The sequence below is a fragment of the Erithacus rubecula genome, assembly GCF_903797595.1.
Source record: "Erithacus rubecula genome assembly, chromosome: 1".
NCBI classification, from domain to species: Eukaryota; Metazoa; Chordata; class Aves; order Passeriformes; family Muscicapidae; genus Erithacus; species Erithacus rubecula.
In genome coordinates, this window is record NC_136658.1 from 81,126,690 (window position 1) to 81,141,168 (window position 14,479).

Sequence of the window (14,479 nt, forward strand, 5' to 3'; positions counted from 1 at the left end):
TCTGTAACACACGATCCAGGCCCAGAACCCTGTGTTTTAATTTCTAAGTGGATTCCTGTTAAGAAATCTTCTTACATCTCAAGAATACTTGAACATTACAGTATTTTCTTTTATAAACCATTCTTGATTAATTCCCTGCCCTTTGGGGGCTGCATTGCTCCACCCTGACTGTGGGACCTAACTGCCCAAAATGCTGGATTAAAGGAGCTATATTGCTATACATCCATGTCTGGAATGACTATAGGCTATGATGTGAGAAAGCTTCAGTGTCTGTTGTTATAACCTACTACACTCAATGCAGATGAAACAGCACAGCTCATACAAGATGCTTGAATAAGTGGTAAAGTTGTCTCTATACTGAAGAGCCCTACTGACTGTTTCATTGAGATCCTCTGAAAAATGGGACTTCCAGCAGAAATACCTAAAATAGTCATTTGGAGAGATACAGAAGCTCACCATCAATATAATGTAACACCTAACTAATCTACAGCAGTGACTGTTTCTTCTGAACAAAGTATGGGTTTGTATTTCTGAGCTAGCAATGCAGAGAGAAATTGACTTCTAAGTTGCTCTGACTGGGGTATAATACACTTACCTACATGAGATAGCACTGCAGAAAAACTGGAACTTCTAAAATATGATTCATCACATCCTCAGGCAGATATCAAAAATAATTCTAATGAACCTCACTGCAGAAGTACTTATTTCCTTTCAGTGGCCATAGAGGAACTCTAGACAAGTAACTGGAGCATATTTTTCTATCTGAAATTGTCACAGATCTGTCCCATCCATTCCCTAGAGCTTTGCTGTCAATGCAATGCTCTTAATACAGACCAAATCCCTGTGCTCATTCTGAATTAAAAGATTTAATTTTTTAAATAACACAGCCCCATAGCAAGTCATCTGTCCAAAATTCCAGCAAAATAGAGGCAAATAACAGCAACCCCATTAGGTGGGGTCCACCCTTTCCATTCATTCTAAGAGTTCCACAGAAAATTAGTTTAGGCTAGATTCCTGTGCTTTACTAACTAGCTGTACTTCAGTTGAACTACAACAATGGTCCAACACAGTTTCCTAGACTGCCTTTTTGATGCTGCCACAAGCATGTCTTCCATTGTGTCTGGAGTTCTAGTGTCTAAACAGCTAAAAATAAGGGGAAAAGTATTCTAACTTTGAAGAGGTGGTTGGTAGCTGAAGATAATACAGGGTTGAAAGAGAAAGAAGAAAAATACATCAAATACCTTAGAAATATTTAGTTTTGGTATTCACCTAACTTCACCTTATTTTAGTAATTCAATATCCATTGCAAAGGAGGTGTCTAAGGAAGCAGTGATAAGCCTTATGAAAATGTAACTGATTTTACCTTAGTGAGCAGAACCCCACCAAACCTATCCACTCCCTATTTACTGACTTCTGCCTTAAACCTGCAAAATCACAACTTAGTCTTGAACTTGGCTGCTTAGCATTTCACAGGGGTCATCCCTGGCTCTCTCCACACATCCTTTCACAAGGAAGGCACTAATACATCCCAGCAGAGCCAACAATCTGTGCTGTCTCTGCTCTCAGGAACAGATTGAAGGAGCCTCTTCTGTCCAGCTGTAAGGAAAAGTAGAAGTAAAGCTCTGCCTCTACATATGAGACTGCAGTTCCAGCTGTCCCTGAGACCAACCTATGAAAACCTTCCCAAGAGCCATTTCCACTTTTCAAAGTCTCTAAAAATTAACATTTGTCTTTATTTATTTTTCATTTAATTATTATATTCTTATACAAGATTTTACACACAGGTTTTGAGAGGCCAAATACATTCTTTATCACATTTTACTAAAGTAGAATTAAAGTCTTTTTAGAAGGACACTGTTTTCAAGCTCCATACTTGCAGCTTTCCCACAGCTCTTGCAGGTGCTGATGGGGAAAAGTACAAAATCAAGAAAAACCCTGTAGATGCCTTCACTTGAGTGCCTTCCCTACATTGTAAGGAAATATCATGGAAATTTTCTTAAAATACCTTTTTTTTGGAGAAATTTCTCAGTGGCTACAAATCAATGGCTAGTATGTGAAAAGTAAGTGCCTTAATGTGTGTTGCAATAAAATCTAGGATACTGGTGAAGTTACTGTCTCCTCATTACTCTGACTGCACCATGCTTATTAGATGAAAATAATTTGAGGTTATCTCCTGCTAAAGAAATAGCCTGTGCACTTTCCTTTATCAAAAGTCAAACTGTGACTTTGTTTGAGGTGTTGAAAAGAAAGATGTACAAAACCTTTGCTAGCTTCTATCTCCAGGCACAAATTGTTTCCTAACCAACATCTGGAAAGCTCTCTTGTTGATCAACAGCCATCAGCCTTGGCCATCTCCATGGCCAACTTAAAATTCACCAGGAATGAATGCAGGTCCTCTTTCTCCTGTGCTCATGAGCTTAGGGATCCTGTTATTTTCAGAATATTCATTAAACTCTCCACTTACTCTAAAAATAATATGGGGGTTTTTTTGCTGCTGAGTGACTGGTGGGCAGCTGCTTCATGTATTTATCCTTTCCCTAATACAAGGTCTGATAACTCCAGGCACTGTGTCTTCAAGAGGCAGTTGTCATAAATAGACTCCACCTTACAGTATTTGATATTGGCAAGGCCCCAATTAACACCAATTAACTAATTCTTCTTCAGGGCAACCCTGTGAGCTAGGTAACACCGATATAATTAACACAGGAGTGAAATGAGATTTAGGAGTTAAGTCAGTTGCCTGGGCAGAGGCCTTCATGATCCAGTGGATTAGACATCTGCCTCTCCAACCAAAGACGTTGAGTCTAATCCTTTTTCTGACATTGATTTGCTGCATGACCTTATGGAAAGTCAATTAACTTCTCTGTTTCAGCTGCCCTAGAGATAATGATGCTTACCCACCTGGTGACACATGGGCGTTTGGAAACTGTACTAAATTATACTCTTAATGTATTCTTAGGGACTGTCAGTGGAAAAGGTGAAACATTAAAGCTAGGAAGCTTTAACGTCCTTGCAATTTTATCTAATTCTTTCTCCCCACACTAGAAATAGCCTGGGGTTAAGATCAAATTTCTTGGGTTAAGGTGCTCCTAGAGAAACTGCTTCTGGCATCAGGAATTTTCATTACATCCTGTTTGACCAGCAAAGTTATTTAGGGTACAGGTCAGCACTAGAATTGCAATGTAAAGCTATTTTAAATTTGGCCATGGAAGACAGCAGCACCCTTCCCATGCTACCATGAGGTAATGAACAGACTGTCATAGCAATCCCCATCAAGCACTGGATTCAAAGGGAGCAGAGCCTGCTGCAGAGACCCCCAAGCCTCTTCTCATGCATCATGCCCAGTTCCCTCTGAAAGAGATTTCTGCAGGATAATTTCCACAGGCATCCTGACACCTAGCAGGGATGCAAACCCACAAGAAAATACCTGCACACATATGCTGCTGGAACAGAGCTACCTGATCCTGTCATCTTGGAGCAGTGGGGAGCTGTACTTAAGTAAAGGACAACTAAAACCTGCTCTGTTCATTTCATTAGAAGCTTTCCCTGAACTTGTCTTTTTCATGACATGCCACAGAGTGTTTAAAAATGCACAGGTAACTTTATATCACATTTTGTGCATTTGACTGGGCTTTTAATTATTTCTACAAAATATTCTGTTGTATCATGTTTCCTAGGCCCATAAAATCTCCCACAATTCTAATGTAGCAAGGAATCAGTCAAGTAGGACATAAGAATTCAACATTTACCTTTATTTATGTCAGAAAGAATAATTTTCCTTCTCTTTCATAACGAAGGAAACATCAAGCACTTTTTGCCTTTTACCTGCTGAATTATAGCAAACAGAGTGAACGCCCATGTAGCCAGAAAATTAATAACCTGCTCCTGCCTCTGCTGCAACACTGATCACTCCTCAGCATCCTTTCTGCTGCTGCTCTGCCAGCTCTTTCATTTCACTGCCCTGCCTTCTTCATCCTCAGACTGGTTTGCACTAGCTTCTTCTCCACCCTCCCAACTCCACTGATAATGTGTTTAACATTTACTTTGATGCCATTCCTTGAGGCTTTTCAAAAACCTTTTTGGAAAGAAGACCATTAAAAAAACAAGTCTTTAGGGAAAGACAGTGAGAAAAGCTAAAGCAGAAAGGATATGTGCTTATGTATCATATTCCCCTGTAGGCTTTGTCTTGCTGCTAGCCTGGAGGTGACTCAATGCAAACCTATACTGCTGTAAATAGGGAATAAATATTGTCCCCTCCTAAAATACACCTGGACTAGTTCAATAAACCCTGACTTACTGGCTGCTACTTATACAAACATATGCATATTAAATCCCAATAAATTACTAGGGAGCTGTCAGATCAGTAATACAGATATTCCCAAGGCTGAAAGACTGTAGCTTGTCCCTATATATTTACTTTTTGCAGTGGCTAGCAGTGTGGCTAGCACAGACCAAATGGTTCCATGTCCATACACTGTGAAAGAACTTAAAGGTGATTTGTAATACCTTATAAATATATCCTAGGATTTTATTCTGAGCATGGCAAGGAGCATAAACTAAAACTATTCACCCCTCGCAGGCCTAAAATAGGAATCCTTAATGCTGATTTTGGCACAGATTAAAATTACCTGTGTGCTAAGAGGTGATTAACATGTAACACATTTGGCACTAGCAGGACATATAATTACATTCAGACAGATTACTGGGCACTCCTTCTAAGCATTTGTAGCTTATCTTGTAATGTTATCTCATGCACTCATGTTTGATTTGGATGCTTTTTTTTTTGGTCTTACTATGTGGAGAGTTAGAACCTGTACCTTACTGCACCTAATCTACTAATATATGGAAATACCCATTTAACTTTAAGGTTGAGCTTCAGATCTCTGTTGCATCAGGCTCTTTGTTTAAATATGTATGTTTTAGTATTGCATATTTTGCAAGATTTCATAAAAGTACACAACATACCAGTTCTGGAGTCTAGATTAGAAATCAACAGATGTAGCTTCATCTATTGATAGACTAAATGATATGGAGTAGCAGGAAGGAAAACTTCATTTTCTCTTATTCTTTCCAGTGGCTTTTGTTTAGCCCTGTATATAAACAGTTTCCTATGAGATGTTTTTCCATTTTCAAGTTCAGAATTAAATGGGTGATTTGCTTACATGTATTTTTAAGTGGAATGTAAAGGTGTCTGGACCTTCAGATTTAAATTGGCTTTGCTGTAAATTAATGCTGCTGGAGTCAATGAACACACTTGAACCTGCAGTGACCTTGGAAAATACTGGTGGCTATTTGGATGAAAAAGGTTCTATCTGGATTGGAAGAGGGAAAGGAAATCAGTTCATCTTAACTTTGGTAATGTGGTATAGTTACTGCTAACAGTGTTTTTACTTCTTAGTATGATCACTAGAAGACAATGTATAGTCAGTATTAAATCAGGGCACATACAGACGATAAAGGCAAAGCTTAATCTTGCTAGGATTAGTGACTCTAAATTGATATGGCTGAAAAACATTGCAAAATGAAGTTAGGTGGCTTCAGGGGCTAGCAAAATGCCTTGCCTGGTAATTATCAAAAGTCTTCAGAGACAATGACTGCACCTAGAAGCTCTGATTTGATTACCAAAAAAAAAAAAAAAAAAAAAAAGTCTGCTGCAGTAGCCTCATTTGTACTTTAATTAAGAGCTTTGTTTTTAAATATAACCATCTGATTCCCTGGGGTTATTTTTAAAGTAAGCTTCTGGCAAGGCAGCAGTGTGGTGGATTAGAGGCTTGGAATTGAGGAAAAATCACCGTTCAGCATACAGTTTAGAATAATGTGTGCATATATACAGATACATGTGTATTAAACATCATGTAACAGGATACAGGACTGGATTTATTAAAGCCAAATGGAAAGATATTTCCTCTTTTAATATTCTAGATCTCTTTTAATATAGGCGATGCAGATATTGCACTGCAGTCTGATTCATGTAAATACCATAATAATTGCACATCAATCTGATCAGTCCACTGAAAGCTTTGATTTGCTCCAAATGTAAAACCAAGTTATCAGTTTGGCTGTCTGCATCTAGAACTCCATCAAACAGTGGCTGTTACACTTCATGTGGATATATATGACATATCACCCATCAACTCACCGTTTGTCATGGAGTATGCAGGCATGAGTAGAAAAGCAGCAGACCCAGAAAAGCATAGTGATGGAGAAGAAGCAGCAGGGTAGCAGCAAGGGGGGCAGAATGGGGATGCTAAAGAACCATGTCAAAAGGGGAGGGCTGGGGAGGAGGGTGAAAGATCTGCACAAGACATGTCTGAACATGAGAAGCCAGGAAATGGTGTTTTTCTAGTTCTTATTCCAGAAGAGAACTTACAGCTTCCAAATTTTAATGGGCAAGCGTGTGCATCCATGGGGAAATCTTCAAGCTGCATGGGACATTCAGCAGAGATGGTCAATCTGTCGGGGAGTAAAAAGAAAACACATCATTTTTTTCCCCTGCACTTTTCCTTTAGGCCCTTCACTGCAGTACATGAATGCTGACACAAGCATGCTTTTCCTGAAGGCTCCTTGCTCCTGCTGAAATCACAGCAATCCCCTGTTAAACTGAATGTGAGATAAGCCAGGTGGACCACTCTGTGTGCATGCCTGAGGCATTATCTAGTAACCCTGAGACATGTGAAATGATTTTATTTATGTAAGCTGTCCCAGTAAGATCATTCTTTCTTATTAGTGCTGAAGAAACTCTTGTGATGAAGTTTCTGCCATGTACCTTATACTTACCTGCTCTCTGTACATATTACAACTGGACTAGGAATTTGACTCCAGGGTCAATTAGCAGTGTTACAGACATAAAGAAACATGGACTTTATATGTAGATGTAACTATCTAAACCCATAAAATAGATAGTTATAGATGAAAGTATATAATATAACTAATTATTGCTATATATAAAATTATATATAATCGAGGACATATATATATCACTTTATATAGCACTACAGTTAACTTCTGTGGAAATCACATGGTACTGGAGTCCATTTCAGTTCAATGCACTGTGAATTAACTGGGCATCTTGTCAGGCAAAAACAACAGGGACATCTTCCCCAGTGTACTGCCTAGGGAAGCAATTCTATCCTGGACTCCCCAGCCACTATGTGGAAATATTTCATCTAGACTGGACACAGGGGTAGGGGAAAAAACCCTTAGGCAAATATAGATGTTTTCCATGGATGACAGATCAAGCTGAAGACATAGAATAGTTGGAGGTAAATTTCTGACTGATGCAATATCAGTTATATTGATATCAGATGCATCAGATATATCAAATATCTCAAGAGAGCCAAAACTTGCTTCTAGCACAAGGAGAATCAATTTTGTTTATGCTATTTTGATATTTGCATAATACAGATAGTTTGCTCAGGACAGTGAGGATGAAAATCTCATTTTACATCATGAGTATATTTATGGCTTTCTCATTTTATGCTGTTATTCCACCTCAGAGGCAACAGCCCAGAGACTTCCAAGGCTTTGCAAACTGCATGGTGCTGGGGTGACACAGGGCTCTACTGGAGGGCAGCTTGGTTCCTAACCAAACTATTTCTGGGGGAGTGAAAATCTCCAAAGAAATCACAACACCCTACTACCAGCATGCAAATACCAGCACTTTCCTATCACTACAGCCACATGGAGCCATATATACTGGCTATATATAGTCACCACTTCCTATCAGCACCCCAGAGTGCCATAAGAACTTCTATCCAATGGGACTGTAAAGGGTAATAATCTGTGTACAGATGGCACTGTGCTCAGCCAGTCCAGTTCAGTACAACACAGTGATGCTTTGCCAGGGCACTACAGCGACACAGACAATAAACAGGGGGAAACAGCTCCACTCTGCTAACACACAGAAAATCTGGAGCTGTACCAATGGAAATGGCTGGAAATGGCAAAATAAGCACAGAAAATGCAACAGTATATTGGCTGGAGATCATATGCTGAGGATGAGCTGGGAAACAGGAAGAGAAAAAAGCAAAATGTGCACAGGAATAGAATATGTAAAGATAATATGCCCTAGAAATCCAAAGGAAAAAAAATACAGTTCAGAACAGAGATAATTTGCTATTTGGTAAGAATGGACAGGAAAATACAAAATAGAAAATAAATTACTGAGGCCTGAGATACTTGCACTTAAGCAAAACTGTTACTGAGCTTTATTTTTGTAAAAGATATTTTTAAGACCACTCAGATATGTAGTTGTCTGAAGTGGAAACTGCCCTTGGGCACCAAAGCCAGCAAAGCCAAAGTTACCAAGAATGGTGTGTGGATGAATTTAATAAACTTGTTCTAGTAGTTTCCTGCCCAGAACTTACATCCTTTTCACAAAAATCACTCTAATGGGGACTCAAAAGCAAGGCTGCCATCCCTCCAATGCATTATTTTACTTTCCATGCTAAGCACTGCAAATTTAACCGTCTTGATAAATTCAGAAGCCTTGCTCCAAGAGCCCATTAGAAAGCTGGTATGCTTTGCAGCAGTCCATTCTCCTGTCTCTTTGTCTACCAACAGTTTAGGCATGTCATTTCAGAGCTACAGCTTGACAATATTTTAATATTCACACCTGTCATCTGCAAACATGAAGAAAGGGATGCCTATATCCATCTTACAAAGACAATAGGTGTAGAATCAGGAAGTGAAGGAATATTCAGTGCAGAATTATGCATAAGACCTTCTGTTTCATCTCGCTGTCCTATGAATTGTATCCTGCATCTCTGGAAATAATCCTTGTGTGTAATGAGAAAGGCTGTAGACATTCATCAACTATAAATGTGGAAGAGAAGTGAAGATGAGTTGCACTGAGACTGTGACCTAGTGGAATTTAATTAAGTTCCTCCAGAAATTATTTTTGCCTGTCCTAAATAAAAGGGTTGCAGATAAAGCTGGAGGGCATCTGGCTGCCACTACCTGACTCGGAAGCCACAAAACTTGTGGTGCCAGGGCTACTCCTCTATCCCCCCTGAATTCCTCATCCAATAAAAGGCAGAAGAATATCCCTTAAAAGGCTGCTGCAGTCTTCTTGGTCTAGCCTAGGGGTAGGGAGAACCAAGTTTAGGGGCTGTTAATGTGCTTGGGACAGCCTTTCCTTTCATTAACATGAATTCTTTGGATAAAAAAGTTCCTTTTGCTCTGTATCAGTGATATCTGCATGCTTCTTTCCTTTTCCCATGCCTCTATCCTAGGACCACTCCTCATCTGGCCATCTTGATCAAATTAATGAGCTCTACCTGTTTGTTACATGCTATTAAGAACTATGTGGTTGAGCCTCTTACAAAAGTGTGCATTACCCGAGGCTTTTGAAGTGGCTTTTAATGGCCAATGTGACAAAAAACTTGACTGAAAACTTGAAAGGAAACTTGACTTTGGGTTCTGATTCACAGCACAAATGTTACCATCCTGAATTTCTGTAGGTGTTCTGTGCCTGACAGGAACTGGTTTTCATAACTGTGTGAGGACCTGAAAAACAAAGTCACTCAACTGACTCTTGGTTCAAAGAGACTGGATTTTCTACTGCATACAGATATAAAAGCAGCACAGCAGACATCTACACTCTGGGGGCTGGAAGCATGGGTTGTTGCATACAGATTTGCCCTGAGATGCAGAGTACAAACTATATATTCAGATCAGAGCCCCCAGAATCTCAAAAAATTGGTATCTGGGTCTACTCCTTCAAATATCACCTGCAGTGATATTTGCACACTTTAGTTTTTAACATTGTGATAAAGCTTAGGGACCCAGTGTATACTCTAGTTTACACAGCTGATTATTATGCAGTACTTGGCCACAGGCAGCATGCCTTCATGATTATCAAACCTGATTTCCTTTAATGACTAGGTAACCCATCTAGTAGATCAAGGGAAGTCAGCTGATGCCATCTTTTTGGATTTCCATACAGCTTTTGCTACTGTCTCTCACAGTATCCTTCTGGACAAAATAACCAGCACACAGCTGGATAAATATATAATGTGAGGGGTGAGCAGCTGGCTCAGGGGTTGGACACAAAGGACTGCAGTGAACGGGATGACATGAGGCTGATGACCTGTCACTGGTGGGGCTCTGTCTTTGGTCCTGTGCTCTTCAACATCTTTGTAAATAACTTGAATGCAGGACTGGAAGGGATACTAAGCAGGCTTACAGACAGTTCAAATCTGGAAGGAGCTGTTGCAGGCAGCAAGACCCTGCAGAGAGATTTCAACAAATCAGGGGGCTGGGCAATCAGCAGCTGTATGACATTCAACAAAGAAAAGTGCTGGATTCTGCACCTGGGATGGGGCAGAATGTATAGACAGACTGGGGAATGAGATGCTGGAAAGTAGCACCCTGGAAAGGGACATGGGGGTCCTGATCAAGTCCTGGTGACAAGTTAAACATGAGTCACCAGTGTGTCCTGGTAGCCCAAAGGGCCAACCATGCCCTGAGGAGCATCAGGCACAGCATCACCAGCCAGGCAAGGGAGGGGACTGTCCTGCTCTGCTCTGCATTGGGACAGCCTCACCTTGAATATTGTGTGCAGTTTTGGGTACCACACTGTAAGAAAGATATTAAATTATTAGAGAGCATCCAAAGGAGGGCTATGGAGATGGTGAAGGGCCATGATGGGAAGCTGTATGAAGAGTGGCTATGGGCAGCCTGCAACTTCCTTGTCAGGGAAAGAGGAGAGACAGGCACTCACCTCTTCTCTGTAATGACCAGTGACACTGGACCTGAGGGAATGGCCTGAAGTAGTGTCAGAGGAGGTTCAGGTTGGATATTAGGAAAAGATTCTTCACCCAGAGGGTGAACAGCTCCCCAGGGAAATGGTCACAGCACCAGCCTGACATAGCTCAAGAAGCATTTGACATGAGGAGTGATTCTTGGGAATGGTCTCATGCAGGGAGCATTGCACTTGATGCTCCCTGTGGGTCTGTTTCACAGCACATTCTGTGATTACAACAATATTACTCCCAGTTTGCATTTGTTTAAGGGAGAGGAAGGAGGCCTGGGCGTGCATAGATGAAACAGTCTTTGCCTAATGCTTTTAATATGGTGACTGCATCATGATCCTGCTGTGCCAGTGCTACACAGTCATCTGAGCTAGAGACAGTCACCAAACCAGGATTTTTGTCACAGCACACACATTGCTCAAAAGGCAGTTCTTTCCAACAGAAGCATTTAAAAGCTTCCCTCCTCCACCATCACTCTGAATTAATAAAAGCCCTATGGGATTACTTTCACTCAAACAGAGTCTATGACAAGATTATAAGCAGCTGTTAAAGGTCCTTTGCAATAGGAGAATGAAACTCTCATTTTATCGAGAATAATGGTAAAACTCTCTCTGACTTGAATATGGTACTATTCACCCAAAAAATGTAATAAACCCTGATTATAGTTGTTGATTTATTAATGACAAAATTTTGTTTTCATAATGCTCCAAATACTCACATCACTATCCAAATGTTAATCAACCAACAAAATGCTATTGTGTACCTTAACTATCTGAAAAAAAAAGTCCAGAAATTATTTAATCTATCACCTATAATTGTGCATGACAGCTTTATCAAAGCTTCATTATGTATAGCTTTTACTTTAAGAACATAAAGTGGTTACTGACATTCTGTTTCAAGACACATAAACAAATATCCAAGAAAAGCACAATTCAAGTAGCAAGACTTGTTCACTTCAGAAAAGTCACCTTCAACCATTTCCACGGGGGAATTAAGCATGACAATGCTTTCAAGAGATTGCTGCTTTTTAGCAAGAAGGGAAATAAGGAGGTGTTAAAATCAAGGATGAGGCAAGGAAATAAATTCAGATATTAGGGAGGCAGACATTTGGAGTAAGTGTGCTTCAAGGTGAGGTGAGAAACCCTCAGTAGGAGTTCCTGAGACAGGAAGCACCCTGTCCTGCAAGACCCTGGTTTAGGTCACTGCAGGGACCCCCCAGCAGTGCCATGATCTCTTCAGTGCAAGAAGCATCTGTTCCTATTTGTGGGTAAAGAGAGGGGCCACTGAGCATCCTTCTCCTACCCTGAAAGTGCAGGAAACATTTTCCAACACATTATCTGCAGCTGCCAGGCAGGAGATGAGGGCAGTCACCTGCCCGGGGAGCCACAGCCAGCTGCAAAACTTGCTTTTGCTTATCAGCTACTAACTTCAATATGAAAACAAATTAAAACAGAGAGCTCCAGAATGAGAGGGGAGCAGAAAGGCAGAGTAACCAGTGGCCTTTGGGAGAACTTAATTCAAGATAAATGTTGAATAATAATAGTTACAGATGCAAGGGACACAGGAAAACTTTTGTTGGCACTAAAACTATGGCCAGAGAGTTATGAAGATTTTCTTCCTATATGCACTAATCCCCAAACCAGCTCCATCTCCTTAGTTTGTTTTTTGGGTTTTTTTTTCTGTGCAATACCCTTCCCCCTGTTTAAAGAGAGCATTTAAATGCTGTGCTTTGACCCCACCTGTGCTGGCAACCAGTATGGGGCTCAGGTGAGCCCAAGTGCTGTTCCCAGCATGAGACCAGACATTTTCTCTAATAAAAGGTAAAATATTTGCTTGAAACTCACCTTAAACCTACCAAAACCTATCTCCCTAACATGCTAAAAAAGAGTTAAGTGGATCCAGCCTTTGGCCAGGCTATAGTCAACTCCAGTGGGCTTGTTGGCTCCCTGAGAAGGGAGACTTCGGGGTTGGGCCATACCCTTTTCAGGAACCAACTCCAGGAGAAGCTTCCCAGGGCACCTGCTCCAGCAGGAGCTCAGCAGAACTATTTGAGCCCTTGTGGTATCTCCAGTATGCCTTTTGACACACATGGGGCCAGTAGAAGAACAGAGTTAATTGTTTGGGCTGTTCCTTAAAACTGTGAACACACGGTTAGGTTTGTGAAATTACTCATTTGACCTTGACTGATGACACAACCACTCAGCTCTTCTCCCACTGTGATGTCTTGGGAACACTTCAGTAACCAAATTTCTGTTTCTTTCAGAAGGTTTAAGACTTGTTTCAGGCCCCAGCACAGTAAGTGTACAGTCCAGGGAACTGATGTCTCCCTGTGTTCCTGAAGTAAATGTAACATGTGCATATATATATGCATATACAAGCATACATTTATACATACAGACACACACACAAATATATATGAATACTTTTCTTGGTTCTGAAGCACTAGCTATACAGTCCTAACAAACCCTGTTGGTGGCAGTGGGTTACAGAACACCACACAAAAATGTCAGAATGTGGACAGATGTTCACCCATGGAAACACAGTGGCTGCAAGAGTGACACCTGCCCCTGGCTGGGTGATTGCCTACAGCTCAGGGGGAGAGAAGTGATTATTCTTAGTAACTCAAACACTGCTTTGCTAATGAATTTCCATCACTTGGTTGGAAAAAAGGCCAAAATACAGATTCAAGGCCTTGATCTGCATGTCTGTGTGGGATGTAGAGGCAATTCACCACAGCTTCTTACTAATAAACATTGATTTCTCTGGAATACACCAAATAAAATGAACAGAGAAGAGAAAGCAAAGCTAAGACTAGAGTGAGGTGGTTCGCAGAAATTTCTGTCTTAACCCATTTTACTGTCATAACCACTCTGCCAAGAATACTACCATGTCCCAACTTTCCTATGATGATATCAATATGTGACAACGAAATGTCCTTTAAAAATGCTACAGGGAAGGGACTGTGGAAGACTAAGACCTCCAATCATTGATGCTTTTGGGAGCTGAGAATACATAATTCAGATGCATGGTATACTTGACAGCAAAACTCTCATTTTAAGCAAACAAAATCCTCAGCAAAGCTTCTGCTGAAGTGTGAAACAAGCCTTTAATTGCCTAGATGAACTGTGCTGAACACTAAGTTATTGTGACACAACCCGAGGTGGCAGAATTGATCTCAAAAGCTGTGCCACTATAAGAATGACCTCTCTGCACATGGAGTAACTCAACATACCCAGAATATACTCTTAGACAGAAGTAGGTAAGATGTTCAGCCTCTGGATATAGGAAAAAGAGAAAAAGGCAATGAAATAACCAATAGGACACACAAATTATATGGTATGGATTTGGGAGGTTACAGAAAGAATCACAAAGCAGATGTTTATAGTAGAGATAATACCTTTCATTCTCCAGTACTTCTTTTTAGTGCATAAAACTAGTGGATGAAGCAGTGAGTTTATGCTTCTCCAACCCTGCAAGTAATCTAATGAAGTCCATTAGCAAGGTAGAACTTGCTGGGAAAAGCTCTGTTATTTTATCAGACTAACTGTTGCAGTAAAAACCCCAACCCTTTTGACAGACCATTCCTCCTTCAGGTTCTCTTCCTAAAAACTTTATTTTCTAAAGAAATTTTAGATCAAAATGGCTGTGCAGCTCTGCATGCTCTGCAGAGTATCACACACATCTACTGGATAGTTTCACTGAAAAACCTCTCCAAGCTTTATTTT

General features: G+C 40.5%; 1 protein-coding gene across 5 annotated transcripts in view; it reads right to left on the reverse strand.

Moving 5' to 3' along the window:
- Positions 1-14,479, reverse strand: part of GABRA5 (gamma-aminobutyric acid type A receptor subunit alpha5) — a 55,860-nt gene that overhangs the window by 21,659 nt on the left and 19,722 nt on the right. For all 5 annotated transcript variants that reach the window (XM_079316318.1, XM_079316321.1, XM_079316320.1 and 2 more), the window contains one exon: positions 6,371-6,453. In XM_079316318.1, the coding sequence (XP_079172444.1) occupies positions 6,371-6,453 (83 nt within the window). The remainder of the gene's footprint in view (positions 1-6,370; positions 6,454-14,479) is intronic.